The sequence below is a fragment of the Myotis davidii genome, unplaced genomic scaffold (assembly GCF_000327345.1).
Source record: "Myotis davidii unplaced genomic scaffold, ASM32734v1 scaffold327, whole genome shotgun sequence".
NCBI classification, from domain to species: domain Eukaryota; kingdom Metazoa; phylum Chordata; class Mammalia; order Chiroptera; family Vespertilionidae; genus Myotis; species Myotis davidii.
Window position 1 is genome coordinate 2,908,712 of NW_006298628.1, and position 16,540 is coordinate 2,925,251.

At 39.4% G+C, this 16,540-nt stretch overlaps 1 protein-coding gene across 1 annotated transcript in view; it reads left to right on the forward strand.

The window, feature by feature from the left end:
- The window catches only part of SKAP1 (src kinase associated phosphoprotein 1), a 261,116-nt gene that overhangs the window by 17,988 nt on the left and 226,588 nt on the right, over positions 1–16,540 (forward strand). Inside the window, exon 3 of the mRNA XM_006774412.2 lies at positions 8,023–8,153. Coding sequence (XP_006774475.1) covers positions 8,023–8,153 — 131 coding nt within the window. The remainder of the gene's footprint in view (positions 1–8,022; positions 8,154–16,540) is intronic.

Sequence of the window (16,540 nt, forward strand, 5' to 3'; positions counted from 1 at the left end):
TCCCCTTTCTTCCATTAGTGAATAGATAGTTTCCCAATATTTATTTAGGTGTTTTTTTATAGAATAATGTTTTTATGGGAAAAAGCATCATGTTTTTAAAGTTGATTCCCACCTTGTGAGTATTGTATCTGAAAGAGAGGACTATAAACATAATATTTTGATGGGGGGTGATCATCCAATTTGGGATTACAGAAATTCTTTCTGACCTGAAACATGGGTCACTTCATGGGAGCGCATCCTTTCTCTACCTGTTTCCTAACTCCAAGCTCTAATGGTATTAGTGACTGGGGAGTGACTCCAATGGGCAGGGCTGGGAAAGGAGTGAGGAGCTGGGTATGAGCCAGGTTGGGGTTCTAAGGATTAGGGAAGAGAGCATTTAAAGGTCCAGAATGAGAGCAAGAATGTGGCCTCACCGAGGTGGGAGGTGAGAACCAGTGGGAGGACCCAGAGGGAAAGAATACAATTTCCTCTCCTTAGCTCCTTCTCTTCCTGTCCTCCCTTCTCACCTTCAACTCCCTCTGCCATTGAAAGTAGGGCTGCCAACAGGCCTAGAGGTGCTGTGGTAAGAGGAGGGGGTGAGGAATTATGTCAGAAGCCAACAGAGGATTGTTGGAGTAAAATGACAATGACATTAGCAGCAATGAGAGAATGGATATTTCTCTGCTCAGGCCCAACCAGGACAACCATTCACACTTAGAGGATATTTTCAAATACTTGGGACTTCTTACTAAAGAGAGGACCAGAGGACCTGTAATACTGCCAGAGACTGGGCGGAGGGGCCAAGGTAGGGACAATGGGGGCCATCTATAATACTGTCAATAATTTTAAAAAAGCATTATCACTTTTTTCCTCTTCTTCTTAATGCCTTCAAAAGATAACTGGCAGTTTAAAGCACAGATAAACACTGCATGGTATAGTTTATAACATAGATACATGTAAAAAATATGACAAAAATACAAGAGAGGATGGGGAAAGGGGAGTAAGATACTCTTTAGTGATAAGATACTCTAAGTAGACTGTGATAAGGAGCACACTGTAATCACTGGGGAAACACTAACACAGAAAATAAAGAGGTACATTTTTAAAAATAAAGGAATTAAAGTACTAAAAAGCATTTGATTCTTTTAAAGGCAAGTGTACTAAGAAAATGTGACATTGGAAAACAAATAGGTAAATAATGGAAGACCCTAAATCCATCCATAACAATAGTTATGTTCCATGTAAATGAACTAAACACTCCAATTATAAAGCAGAGAATGTCTGACTAATAAAAATGCAAAACCCCATTATATGCTGTCTACAAGCGACATCCTATATAATAAAAGGCCAATATGCAAATCGACCGAATGGTGAAATGACTGGTCGCTATGATGCGCACTGACCATCAGGGGCAGACACTCAATACAGGAGCTGCTGCCTGGTGGTCAGTGCGCCTCCATAGGGGGAGCACTGCTCAGCCAGAAGCCAGGCTCACAGATGGCAAGCACGGCAGCAGTGGCGGGAACCTCTCCTGCCTCCGTGGCAGCATTAAGGATGTCTGACTGCTGGCTTAGGCCCACTCTCCCCGGGGAGCGGGCCTAAGTCATCACTCAGACATCCCCTGAAGGCTTCCAGACTGCGAGAGGGTGCAGGCCTGGCTGAGGGACCCCCTGAGTGCATGAATTTTGTGCACCAGGCCTTTAGGACTTCCATAAGAAAACAGGATGAAAATAAAATAATGGAAAGTATATAGTATGCAAACAGTAAGCATGAGGAAGTTGGAATGGCTATCTTAATGTCAGAGAAAGCAGACTTCAAGACAGGGAGTATTACCAGAGATAAAGAGGGACATTTCATAATGATAAAAAGGCCAAGTCATAAGGAAGATAGAACAGTCATAAATGTGTGTGCACATAATAACAGAGCTTCGAAATAGTTGAAGCAAAGTCCAACAGAACTGAAGTGATAAAAAAGACATATCCACAATTATAGTGGGGGATTTTACCACCCTCCCTCAGAAGCTTGTAGAACAACTAGACAAATAATCATTAAGGAGATAGAGGACCTGAACACTATCAACCACTTTGACCTAATTCAGATCCATGGAATGATATGTCCAACAACTATAGAATACATATTTCTAAGTGTACAAGGAATGTTCACCAAGATATACCTTATTCTAGGCCAGTGGTTCTCAACCTTCCTAATGCTGCGACCCTTTAATACAGTTCCTCATGTTGTGGTGACCCCCAACCATAAAATTATTTTCGTTGCTACTTCATAACTGTAATTTTGCTCCTGTTATGAATCGTAATGTAAATATCTGATATGCAGGATGTATTTAGGCCACCCCTGTGAAAGGGTCGTTCGACCCCCCAAAGGGGTCGTGACCCACAGATTGAGAACCGCTGCTCTAGGCCATAAAATAAGTCTTAATAAATGCCAAAAATCTAAAACCTTTCAGAGTATGTTCCCGGACCACAAAAGAATTGTTAGAAATCAATAATAAGGAGATAGATTTCAAAATCTACAACTTGAAATTAACATAAATCAAAGAAGAAATATTCTTCTTTGAACAAATTGAATATTTCAAGTTGAATCATAAAATAAAGCTTACCCAAATTTGTAGATTTCCATGCTTAAGGGAAATGTGTAGTTTTAAATGCTCATGTTAGAGAAATAAGATTTAAAATCAATGATCTAAGTTTTCACCTTAAGAAACTAGAAAAAGAAAATCAAATTAAATCCTAAGTCAAAAAAGAAAATAATAAAGATAAGAGCAAGAATCAGTTAAATAGAAAGCAGAAAAAACACTGGTTGGTTCTTCTAAAAGACCAATAAATTTGATAAACCCCTAACAGATTTATCAAGATTCATGAAAGGAAAAAATAGAAAACACAAATTACCAATATCAGGAACGAAGAAGGGATATTATTAAAAACCTCACAGAAGTTAAAAGAATAAGGGAATAGTATCAACATCTTTTTGCCAATAAATTTAATAACTTAGATTAAACCAATAAATCCCTTGAAAAGCACAACTCACCAAATATACACAAAATAAAATCCAAAATCCAAATACTCCTATGTCTATAAAAGAAATAGAATGTGTAGTTTTAAAAAACCTTTCTAGAAAGAAAAGTCAGGCCCCAATGATTTCACAAGTAAATTCTATTAAACATTTAAGGTAGAAGTAATACAATTCTTACACAAACTATCACAGAAAATAGAATAGAGCAGACACTTTTCAATTTATTTTATGAAGCCAATATAACCTGATATTGGAACGTTATAAATATATTAAGGGAAGAAAATTTACAGACCAATACATAATACATCTGCCCTTCAGCTTAAAAGATGATGCTATTCACAGTGAATGCAATCTGAAAGGTGTCTGAGCAGTACAGCGCAGAACACACCACTCACCACTGTACAGGGCAGAAACTTTGACAGGCCCCTCAATAGATCACCTCCCTTATTTAACCAAGCTCACCCTCTATCTGATGGGTTTTCTTTTAAGTGACCAACCTTTTTAGAGCAAAATGTTTTCTAATATAAACATCATGTCACCTCACCTCAGGAGACCTTGGGTTACCTATGAGGTAGATACTACTATTTCATTTTCTGCATGAGAAAACTAAAATTAAGAAACTTGCTCCCAGCTTACACACTTAGCAAGTGGTGCAGCCAAGATATGGATCCAGGTAATCTTACTCCAGAGTCTGAGCTCTTAATCACTACCCTGGACTCCTCCTCTCAGTATATTAATGTAGTAAGCATAAGTACAGATAGTAAATTATGGTGCAAATGTTTCTGAATACTATTATAGTATTTAGATAGATTGAGAGGGGAAAGGAAGAAAATGTATTTCTCAGACTTACAGACGCAAACATTTTACCGTTAATTCTAATAAAAAAAGGTATTACTGCTCATTGTAGAAAATTTGCAAAATACAGAAACTGATACAAGGAAGAAAATTATAATTACTTACAGCCCCACCACTCTTTCTGTTTTTATTCTCTAACATGACCTTCTATGTTCTTTTACAAAAATTAGATACTAGATGTTCTCAGGTTTTCCACTTAATATTGGTTATACCATAGATCCATATAATGAATATATAGCCATTTAAAAACAATATTCATGAAGAAAATTTAAGGAATTCAAAAATTCTCACAGTATATTTTTAATACAATACTAAAGAAAAAGGAAGAGGAGAAGAAGAAAGAGGAGAAACAAAGTTGGAGAACTCAACTTCAGGACTTACTGTAGCCTTGGCTGGTGTGGCCCAGTTGGTTGGAGCATCGTCCTGTATACCAAAAGGTTGCAGGTTCGATTCTTGGTCAGGGCATGTACCTGGGTTGTGGGTTCAGTCCCCGGCTGGGGCACATGTGGAGGGCAGCCCATCAGTGTTCTCTCTTACATCAAAATCTCTGTCTCTCTCTCTCTCTCTCTCTCTCTCTCTCTTCATCTCCCCTCCCTCCTTCCCCCTCTCCCTCCTCCCTCCTTTCCACTCTCTCTGTCTCTCTAAAAAAAAAATGTATCCTTAGGTGAAGATTAAAAAAAAAAAGAATGGCACAAGCATGGGAACATCACGTGCAAAGGTCTTGAGGTGACAGATCTCAGAGAGACTGAAAGAATTTCAACTTGGAGGGCAAAACATAAAAGTTAGGGGCAAGAGGGACAGAGGTGAAAGATTATTCTGGAAGGCTGCCTTGTAGCAATATACAGTATTTTGTACTAAAAGTAATAAACAATGATTTTAAGTCCCATATTTAAAAGGTAAGCACAGCTCTGGCAAAGATGCATCTTCCTATTATAATTCACAGCTGTCCTAGAACATAGATTCCTCAGTTTCCAGGCAGCTTACTTATTCCAGCAAATAATCCTATATAATAAAAGGCTAATATGCAAATTGTCCCCTCAACCTGGAGTTTGACGGGGAGTTCAACCAAGGGGCGGGGCCAGCCAGCCAACTGCCCTCGGCCCCTCCCCCTGGCCAGCCCTGCCCCTAATCGCCCCCCCCCACCCCAATTGGGGTGGACCAGCCGGACCCCACCTGTGCACAAATTCATGCACCGGACCTCTAGTCATAGAATAAGAAGATAGGAAAGGAAGAGAGAAGGCTAAGGGAACAGAGAGTATGTGGAACACTAGACATGATCTGTTCCTCACAGCACTGCAGGATTGGAGGCTGACTGAAAAGATTCTGACTTAGCAGGATGCACCCAAGATCACTAGGCTTTGTAGACTGGTGAACATCTCTGACATACTCCCAGATCTCTGACCCTGTTCATTTGCAAGGCTATTCTGTTTATTTGGAGAATGATGTCTTATGGGTCACATTTTCCAAGTTAGCTTCCATCTATTTTCCAAGTAATGCTCCTGATACATTGAAAGGAAAAAAGTTGTTGGTGTTCCTGAACAGTTGCAGATGTTTTTCTGTTGTTGTTGATATATGCTTCTACAACTCAAAAGTTTGCTTCAATCAACCTTCTATATGGAGGCAGGATGAACGGCCAGTGCTGCTGAAAACAATTCCATCAACCAAACACCAATCAGAGTATTCCTAGAGGGGATATTTTGTGAAAGTATTTGAACTACTAAAGCAGAACTCACATTTCTAAGAGAAGGGTGGCACAAATTCCTGTCTATACTGGCATTATACATTTAAGATTTTGTCTGTATGCAAAAGGATTGGCACAGGCTAAAATGACAGTATTACAGATGTCCCACATTTTCCCTGCCTTTGCCCCCCTCCACCCAGTCCCTGGCCTTCACCACACTATTGTCTGTGTCCATGGGCTATGCATATCTCTCTATATAAAAGCCTAAGCAACTGTTACTACTGAACGACTGAAAGACCAGTCGCTATGATGTACACTGACCACCAGGGGGCAGACACTCAATGCAGGAGCTGTCCCCTGGTGGTCAGTGTGCTCCCACAGCCAAGCTCCTATGGCCCCTCCCCCTGGCTGGCCAGGCCAAGGGACCCCACCCATGTACGAATTCGTGCACCAGGCCTCTAGTATGCATATAAGTTCTTTGGTTAATCTCTTCCCATTCCCTCCACTCCCCTTGCCTCTGAGATCTGTCAGTCTGTTGCATGCACCCAGAAGGTTTTCTATATAGACACAAGATCATAAAATCCGAAAGTAGAGAGTTTTACTTCTTCCCATATAATCTAGACTTTTTAAACTTCATTTTCTTTTTTTTTTTCTTTTTTTTTTTTTAAATATATTTTATTGAGTTTTTACAGAGAGGAAAGGAGAGAGATAGAGAATCAGAAACATCGATGAGAGAGAAACATCGACCAGCTGCCTCCTGCACACTCCCCACTGGGGATATGCCCGCAACCAAGGTACATGCCCTTGACCGGAATCGAACCTGGGACCTTTCAGTCCGCAGGCCGACGCTCTATCCACTGAGCCAAACCGGATTCGGCTAAACTTCATTTTCTTGCGTAATTTCCCTGGCTAGCACCAGTACAATTTTTAGTATAAATGGTGAGAGCAGACATTCTTGTCTTGTTCCTGACCTTGGAAACAGGGAGAAGGTATTCAGCCTTTTACTATTAAGTATGATCTTAGCTGTGGGGTTTTTGTAGATGCTCTTTATCACGTTGAAAAAATTTTCTTCTATTCCTAGTTTGTTGAGTGATTTTTATCATGAAGAGCTATTGAAATTTGTCCAGGTTTTTTTTTTCTGTATCTGTTGAGATGATCATGTGATTTTTTTCTGTTAATATGGTGTGCTACATTAATTAAATTTTGGGTACCATTTATTTTAACCTTTTAACTCAACTTCCCATTTCCTCATTCTTTAGCCTTCATAGGACCTTAGAAGAACCTACTAAATGACCTATACAATAGATGTGATGCAGGGTATAGAAGTTGATGGTGGTCCTCTGGGAAAATTTTAATTTTCAGAACTTTATACCTCATCAAAAATGTTGGTGATGACTACCTAGAATTCTGTTTGGTGACTTTTAATGCTGTGAATGTAAAACAGATTTTTAAGGGTGCTTATTATACAGTGGCCCAACTGTATAAATTCTAACATTATTTTGATAGTATATATGGTACAGTTTCATATTACAGGCACTATTTTTGGAGGTGGGAAATTTTAACTAGATTATTTATATGCTTTTTAAGGGATGATAACCATTTTATGTGTAATAAAGTGTGTAGCTAGTATTTCTGACAATTGTAATCATTATCAATGTATTTTGTCTTTGAAAATTTATAGGTGCCTCTCAATTTCTTTCAACATAACATGATTTGTTTCATATTCTATCTTTCTACCATGTTCCTGTTTTATAATGTGTGCTCACGTTAATTGCCGTTTCCTTCTCTTAGACACATTTTTCTTTTCCGTGTGGGTTCCTTCACTTGGTTGCATTGTCATTTTCATTGATGATGCATCTGCTAATTAATTTTTCTTCTGTGAATGCCTGCCCTTTTGTTCTTGAGTTTGAAGTTCCGCTCTGTTTTTCTATTTCAGCTTTATTTATTGGTATTTCTTTCTAACTTCCATTGGTCTGTGACCTTCCAGGAATTATTTGTAATATTTAGATGTTTATGAAAGTGACAGTCCATCCTCTGCCATCAATGATAGTTACTAATTAAATATTCCTTTAAAGTAGTTTAGAAAATAGTGTTTTCTTGTTAATGTATGCATTAACTTTCTAAATTTATAGCAACGTCTTGGATTATCAAAAGGTGTCACTTATAGGCGTATAGGAAGTTTTATTTATTTTTTATTCTGGTAAACTCTACACAACAAAATTTACCATTATAACCATTATTAGGTGTACAGGTCTGTGGCATTAAGTGCATTCACATTGTTCTGCAACTTTAAAGTTTTTAAAGAGAAAATATTATCTGTTTCTAAACTCTTCAGATTTTCCTTTAGTACTTCTTTTTTAAAATTAATTAATTAATTTGACTTTTAATTTCTTAATTGATTAAGGTATTACATATGTGTCCTTATCCCTTGATTACCCCTCCCCCCCACTCATGCCCTCCTCAGTACTTCTTTTTAGTTGATCTGCTTTCCTCTTCTTTTAGATGCTGAGGATTTTCTGGCGGAAGATTTGAGGAATGAGAACCTCAGTGCTATTGCAAGGGACCACAGAGACCATATTCTTCGGGGTTTTCAACAAATCAAAACTAGGTTTGTATAAATGGTTCCATTCTTCTTCCTCATAAGTTTAAAACAGTATATAATCAGTAAAATCTACGTTAGTAGTGTATAAATTAACAAGATAAGACATACCAACCATAGTTCTGTATACTTGGTAGAGGCTTAATGAATATTATTTGTGTATGTATATGTACATTTATTTTATTTAAATGCAAGGTAAGTTCATCATTCCCATGAAGTTTAATAAATATTTACTGAATTGAATTGGAACTAGGCAGGTATAATTAGTATAGCTTACCAAAATAGAAATAGTTTGCTAATTATGTGTCTTAAGATAATAATTCTGCTTTTAGCTTTGGACTATTTTGGTCTTTATTGAACCCTTTTGCAAAATGTGTGACAAGGTAAACATTTGTGCTTGTCCGCATTACTAAAGGGAAGATGTTAGGCCCTGTGAGGTAATTAATTTTCACTATGATTTTTAGTCCTGATTTTACTTCCACGTCCCCTTCCCTAAAAAAACAAACAAACAAACAAAAAACGTAAACCCAGACTTACCTGGTTGATTCTTTGACTATATTGGAATGTTTTAGTCTCAGACTGGGTTGGGATATCATGCTCATTAAGATTTTTTAATAAGAGGCTCACACCTAATGTGTGCCTTTTAGAATGTGAGCATCTGACAGATGCATACACCTGTGTGGGGGAGGAAGAAACAAAAACTTTCCTTTCCAATATACTTCTCACCCAGGACTTACTTGAAATGTGGAAACTGAAAGAGAGCTGGGGATAAGTGAGCATTACTTTAAGCCTTTTCCAACCTGGTGGCGATGTGACTCCGAATGTTTGATCTGAGTACTCTTAGAAAAGGCAGAGCATCTGCAGGGTTATAATTGGGAGTTAATTTGTGTGGCTGACCGATCTTAGCATCTACTTTAGAAACCTCACTGAAACTCCTGAGAAGCGGGGAGTTTTATCCTTTCAAAGGGCACAGCCAGAATCTATTCCCTCCAGGAATGTGAGAGAACCTCACAAGATGCCCTGCTGGATCTTAATCGATCTTTCCTGCTGGCTAATTAAGCATCACTTTTACTCAGCGACTGGGGACTGTGTAATTATCAGCCTGGGTTGCCCTGAATAATTGAAACTAACAGAATGCAGAAGATGGGAACTTTTTGCAAACGTGAAAATATTATAATATTTGGTAGGCTGGAAGAGTCTTGAAAACAAACGCTCCCATAACGTTCCTTTATTAGTAGACTAAAGGTCCGGTGCATGAAATTTGTGCAAGGGTGGGGTCTCTAGGCTTGGCCGGTGATCAGGGCTGGGCCAGAGAGGAGGTGATGGTCACCGGGCCAGTCACGAAAGGAATGGACGCCAGACGCCGACTCCGCCATCGTTGGCGCCCCGCCACCATGCGGTTCCCTTTCCTCCACTCCCTCCTCCTTTACTCCCTTCTCCTTCTCTCGCCGCCACGCTGCCACCACAGCAGGTGGGCAGCAGGCTGATCAGGGCCTGTTGGCACGGGAGGTTGGCCACCAGCCCCAAGAAGGGTGCTGGCCCTCGGCCCCTCTGGGAAAGGGGCCACATCAGCCGCCACCCACCCCCAGTTCCCTGTCCCAGACTGGGGCCTGCTGGCTGTGGGGAGAGAACACACGCAGGTTGGCCAGCTAGGGGAGGTTGGCTGTGGGAGTGCACTGACCATCAGGGTGGCTGCTCCTGTGTTGAGCGTCTGCCCCCTGGTAGTCAGTGCGCATCATAGAGACTGGTCGTTCTGGTCGTTCTGGTCACTCAGGCTTTTATATATATAGATAAGCCCAGGCTTAGTTGTGAACCTGAAGGCTTAGTTAGAAACCCATAGAATTTTAATTTTTTTTAATAACGCAAAGTTGACCTTTGTATAAGGATAGCAGGAGGAATCAAGGTGGGATTATTTCCTTAAAATTTATTTTTCTGTTTCTATTTGGGGTGGAATTATTTTAAGTTATATGACAGGGAGAAGGATGCCCAAAATAGAATTGTGTATATGGAGGTACAACTGGTGTAAATCTGTAATAGGGAATGCAAAAACAATTTTATTTCATCTGTAGGGACAAATATGCAATGAGTAGGAATTCTCCTTTTCCATATTTGTATCATGGCGTTTGGAAAGGGCTGAATTTCAATCTGAAATTGGTAACAAAAGGTGATTTTTGTGGTGACTTGTTATCAGTTGCGTATTACTTCTTGGTCCTCCCTTTTAAGTGCATACACCCACACGTACACACATAGACGCTGTATGTGTTATGGGGCAAAGAGGCTTCCTTGTTCTCAAAGAGCATACTGTGTGGTTTGTGGGATAGACATTCAGGAAATAATCAGCAGAAGTTTAGGAAACATCTGCATTGTTGACGGGAGCGTTCTGTTCATTGATTTGTTGCAAGAAAGATGACACTTTATTTAGAATTTCATACTTATCAGATCACGGAGGAAATGAGGAGCCAGAAATTAGATACTGTACAAGAAAATGGAAAATGAAGCTTTCCTGTGGCAAGCTGTTTAAAGTCGCCTTATGGCCACCCATTCAGTCATTACCCTGTTAACGTAACCCTTGTTTTACTGAATCCTCTTCTTCAGCCATATTGCCTTTCTAGTCCCTGTTTTGCATTGATATGTATTAATACCAGTTGGTTTGAAAGCACTAAAAGTTTGTACAGTGCCAGCCACATCTACTTTCGTTGTGTGACCCCAGAAGCTGGGTGTGAATAGAAATTTGGAAGTCATCAAACTTGAGATTTAGATGCTGAGTAACATGAAAAGAATTATTGAAAGTCATTAAAAAAGTTTTATCTTTGCCAGATTAAAGCACTAATATTCCAGGGGTTTGTGTTTCCTCCACGTGCTCATTTGTTTGTCAGCACTAGTAGCATAGTTAGCCTCTCCTCTCCCAGACTTGAAAACAAAGAATAAATTCTTATCTGTACCTTTACCTACATATGAGTTTTTGGGCTTCAAGGTGTTACCAATGAAGGATAATGTTTTCCATGTAAGACAAAATAAAAAACGGATGGCAATCTGAGATTCCACGGAAATGAAGCCCTGTTGTGGTATTTGATAGCCTGAGCTGTGATGTTTATTGCTCTTCTTCAAACTGCCTCCTCATTTAAACCTTCTCCCTAAAAACTAACGGCTTTCACGTTCCCAGTCCACGTTTTCATTGAGCTCTTTAGAGCATGATTAGGATGAAAGCCAGGCAAAGGCTCCTCCTGCTTTATTACAGTGGTCACTGCAGGATCAGCACCAGATGTGAGACACCTGGAATGAAGCAGCCATCATCTACACTCAAATGCTTGGTGGTGTTCTTACGCATTCGGAGAAACAGTCGAGCGTTTCTTAAGTTTGATTCGGGGGAAGCCATCTGACAGCAAAAATACTTTCAGAGTTGGGTAAGGGATGAAGAAAATAGAATATTGTTATTACCGAGGTAGGGATACATTCTCTCTCAATGGCCTACTTTGGAATAAGTAGTCCTTTCTGCTCCCTGTTGGAAGTGAAAGCCAGAGCCAATGGAAACAAACGGGAGTATTATTTCCTTTTGTGAAACTTAAAGGAGTTCCAAAGAGAGACAGGTAGATTGATGATAGCATATCGGAAAGGAAAGAAATAAAGAAATAACTTTATGTAACAGGGTTATGGCACAAAACCCAAGACATTTAAAGTACAGGTTGAAGAGTATCTTGAACATGTCTCATTGTGGGTGGTTAGTATATAGCTCTGCATGAAACATTATACACGAGTACAAATACTATAAAAGTAATTCTAGTTTTCTTTGGAAACTCCAAGTTGTTTTTTTTTTCAGATTAGCATGGATTTAGCTTTAAAACAGGATTTAGTTGAGGATATATCATTCAGATGTCTTTGTATTAGAGGAAGAAAGCCAAGGAGTCTTGGGAACAAGACTTTCAAAGTAGTATAAGTACAGTAAAACATCATTACCATTAGTTACATAGAGTTTTACTTTTCCCAAGTGCTGGTTATTGAGCTTAAAAACCCCCCCAAAAAATGGAGTGTGCTTATCAAGAGAACGAATGTAGCCCTAACCAGTTTGGCTCAGTGGATAGAGCGTCGGCCTGCAGACTGAAGGGTCCCAGGTTCGATTCCGGTCAAGAGCATGTACCTTGGTTGCAGGCACATCCCTAGTAGTAGGTGTGCAGGAGGCAGCTCGTCGATGTTTCTCTCCCATCTATGTTTCTAACTCTCTATCCCTCTTCCTTCTTCTCTGTAAAAAGTCAATAAAATATATTAAAACAAAACAAAAAACAAAGAGAACGAATGCATAATGTGCTGTTCATACATTTGTGTTACTCGCAAGTTTAGATATGTGGCTATAACATCTCTTCCTATTCATTTTGCTACATGTACTGGCGTTTCAGTGCCAACACAGAAAAAGAAAAAAAGAGTAGGAGGTAATTGTACAATTCATCCAAGTTTAAAGAGCTCTGAAAAGGCTCAAATGTCATCACAATAATTTGACTACATCCTGAGAGTTAAAAATCCATTTCTTCCTTTTTTAGGCCTATCCCTTCCTCCTATCCTTAAACCAAGAAAGAAAACAAAAACTCGCAACCACTTCAGGGCTCTCAACTGGTTAATTTTATGTCAAACTAGAGGCCTGGTGCACAAATTCGTGCACAGGTGCAGTCCGGTTGGCCCACCCCAATGGGGGCATAGAGGGCCGGGCCAGTAGGGAAGAGGGGGGGCTGCAGGAGCCCCTGATTGGGGCAGAGCCAGCCGGGGAGAGGAGCCACCTCCCCCCCACCCCCCATCCCTGGTTGGGCCAGTTGGCCGGCCACAGTGCGCATCTGGCTTTCCAGTCGCTTGGCTTTTATATATATAGATTCCTGTACTAGTTTTCTGTTATCTGCTGGGTGTATGTTGAGATTTGCAATTGTGTTCAAGATTTTTGGAGGTATATTTATCTGGGAGTAAGGGGTTCTATTTATTTATTTTTTAATCTGAAAATGCTCTGCAGGTGAGGCTGATAATGATATTAACTGCTGTTGGCTTCTTGGTTTAACCTGAAATGGAAGATCTTATTGTGTTCTTTCATAGCAAGTCTCCTGTCCTTTCAAAGCAGCCTTGAAATGTACAGCTCTCCTTTTAAATTTATGATTAGTATTTTGTTTATTCTTTCACTTGTGTGGGTCTCTTGAATTTGGTACCAGTTCCAAGATTAAGTAGATCCTTTTTTTTTTCTTTCATACTGGCCTGTTGTGGTGGCATTAACGGGCAGAAGCTTCTCCCTTTGGGGATCCTATAAAATAAATATTTTATGTCAGTAACTCTGTTTATAAAGATAGTTCCGTATTTTTTATGCTAAGTGATAGGTGGATTTTAAAAAAAGTCTGGATGAATAAATTTGTTCCTTTCAAAACCTTTTGTTAAAAATTCTCAATGTTGAGCCCTTTAAAGAGAATATGTTCTCTCAAGAGAGCAGGGAGTTTTGAAATGTGACACAGGAGATAGGCAGGTAACTGAGCTCGCACCCTTCAGGTTGGACTAACCTGTTAGAATAATAAGCTGAGCACGGCTCTTCAGCCATATAGTTAGGGCACTGAAATTTGCTGTACTCCTGATAGAATTATAGCTGTCATTATCACATGGGCACATTCCTATTACCTACTCAATGTGAATTTGCCTTGGAAGGTCTCAGGAAATCCTGTGTCAGTTTTTTAATACATGAAGCTTTTCTACTTGTCTATAAATGGAGGCTCTTATTTCATATATTGTGTGAAAAGATAATTTATATAACACGACCGTCTTTATTTTACCACCGTTGGCTTTGGCCTTGATTTTCAGTCTCATGTGGTCTGGAACTAGTTTTTTGTCCCAGCGGTGTAGTATTTTCTCTGCTGATTGAAAGCCAATAAAAAAATGCCTGTCCATGTTCATCTATTTGTGGGTCTCCGGGAACCTGGGGCGCAGGGTCTTCTGATTGTGGTTTGCTCTAATTTGCTTGTTTTCTCTTATTTCTGGCTCAGACCCATCCTGTCTCCACTTCCTGTGTTACAGTGAAACTGGAGCAAAGAGGAGAGAGATGCAAGAGTTGGGTCAGCTGTCAGGAGCCCAACTCTTTGTTCTGATGTTATTTCTGTAACACTGACTGATTCCATTGAAGATTTCCCTAACGATGATCTTACATTTTTAAGTTGTCTTCCCCCAAAATGCTTGGAATTATTTTCACACACACACACACTCACCCATGGCAAGCATGACCACCCACACCTCGAAACCTTGGTTTGATTTCTTTTATGGTATCACTATGTGGTTTGTTTGTTTTTTAATTTGAAAAATGATTCAGGAAATTTCATTTCCTTGGGACTTTATTTTATTTCATGATTGTGTTGAGAACGAGTTGGGTGTAAAACGGGTTTTTACAATCACACCATGTGAGTCATTTCTTCTTTGGAAGCCGGATCTTCTCTCCCGCTGTGCAGCCTCCTCCAGTCTCCCTGAAGTGCAGTGCTGGCAGGGCTGGTAATGAAATGCAGTCCTACTTATCACGCTCAGCAAAGAGCCCAGAGAAGACAGGAAAAAATCAATCCCACAGGAACTTCTCCAGCGCTGGATACCCATACTTAACCCCCATGCATTTAAAATGGAAATGAGATATCTTAGGGTTGTAGTTTTTGATTTACACAAGATGTCACCGCCTCCTTGGCAACTGGAACATTTTATGGACCCACTGCTGGTCCGTCTGGGAAGATCTCAGCCCATCGCCCCAGGTCCAGTTTAGTTTCTTCATATTTCCTTTCAGAACTCCCAGCAGTGTTTTGCTGTAGTTTTGATTCTTCAAGCTTCAAAGGCTGCCCCTTCCAGGGCCAATCTTCTGAAAGAAAAAAAATTAGTGTAGGGGAACAAACAGTTTATAAAGGAAAAGGCAGCCCTCCCTGCGGCAGCTCTTACTGTAGGTGCTAATAAGGAGTTTACAAACCAGGAATTCCGTGGCTTTGTAAAGCCAAGAGAACTCCAATCTGATCCTAGTGCTTTGTTATGAAATTCCCACTTGGAGTGACTCAGGCTCCAATAGTCCAACTTCAAATTATTTTCTTATAGACACATAGCGGCTTGTGTAAGATGCATGGTCATCGAACGTTCAAACTCAAGCGCCCTCAAATTTGTGAGCCTTTTTGAGATTCTCATTATAATTTACAGAAAATTGCCTACCCACATCACCTCCCATTAGCTAGCTCCTAAATTATGGTAGTGAGTGCCTCATTTGTGAATTCTGCCATAACCACAAAGTCCACTCCGCAGTTTGGTAATTGAGGCCTTCCACCATGTCTGCCAAATGCCTTTGTTCCTTTGTGAATGAGAGAACGGAGATATAAGAAATTACTCAAAGTAGCAGAATTAATACAAGATTAGGATTTAGAATGTAGAACTACCAGTTGGTTGCTTAGTTTGCTTAGCCAAGTCATTGAAAAAAAAAATGAATTGGCATCTTTCAAAAGGTTATTGGCTTAAAAGAACTGTAGCTAAATATTGAAGTTTAGTTAATTATATATGCGTGCTGGAATGCGTAGGGTTGGAGTGTACTGATGTCTGCAGTTTATTTTGGAATGCATCAAAAAATAAAATGGATGAATAAATATGTAACAAAGCAAATATCGCAACATGTGAATCATAGAGTCTAGGTTGTATTCCTTTTTTTAACCTCTTATGCATATTTGAAAATTTTCATAATGCCATAAGGTTGCCAAAACATTATTTGTTTCACCTGGCAGTTCAGAAACCATAGATTTCATTCACTGTGGTTTCAGAAAACCATAGACTTTCTTAATTTGGAAATGTAATAAACACGTTTGTGATTATTTTAGGATGATACTTTTCTAGGAATAATATTATTTTTGGATGAGTGTGGACTAAGGGGTAATCTTCCAGTTTGTTATTTCTGACATAACTAACTTTAAGTAGCCAACTTTTATACGTCTTTAAAACTTCCAGGCCAGCAATTATTGAGAGCTGAAATTTAATTCAAACATTCTGCCCAGGAGATCCTGAAATTTTGATTTTTTTTTAAAGGAAAGGCAATTTCTGACTTTTCTCATAAATTTGATAAAAGGAAAGCTAATATGAGATTGGTACTCCAGTAGGAAATGGAACTCAATTTTACATTTTTTAAATCATTTTATGGTATTAAAAATGACAGAGGTTAGAAACAAAGCTCTTATTCTTTTATTGAACTAGAATTGAAAGTGGCAGAAAATCATTTTGGCCCGAGTGCAGTAAATGTTATCACTAAAACATGTTCAGGGGATATTAGGCTAGTCTCTCAAGCACCGGAGACAAAAGTTCACAGAACAAGAACTGATTTTTCTGTCCTTATCTTGAAGTTATTAGATGTCCAGGAGATGAAAGTATCTTAGCTCTAAGGG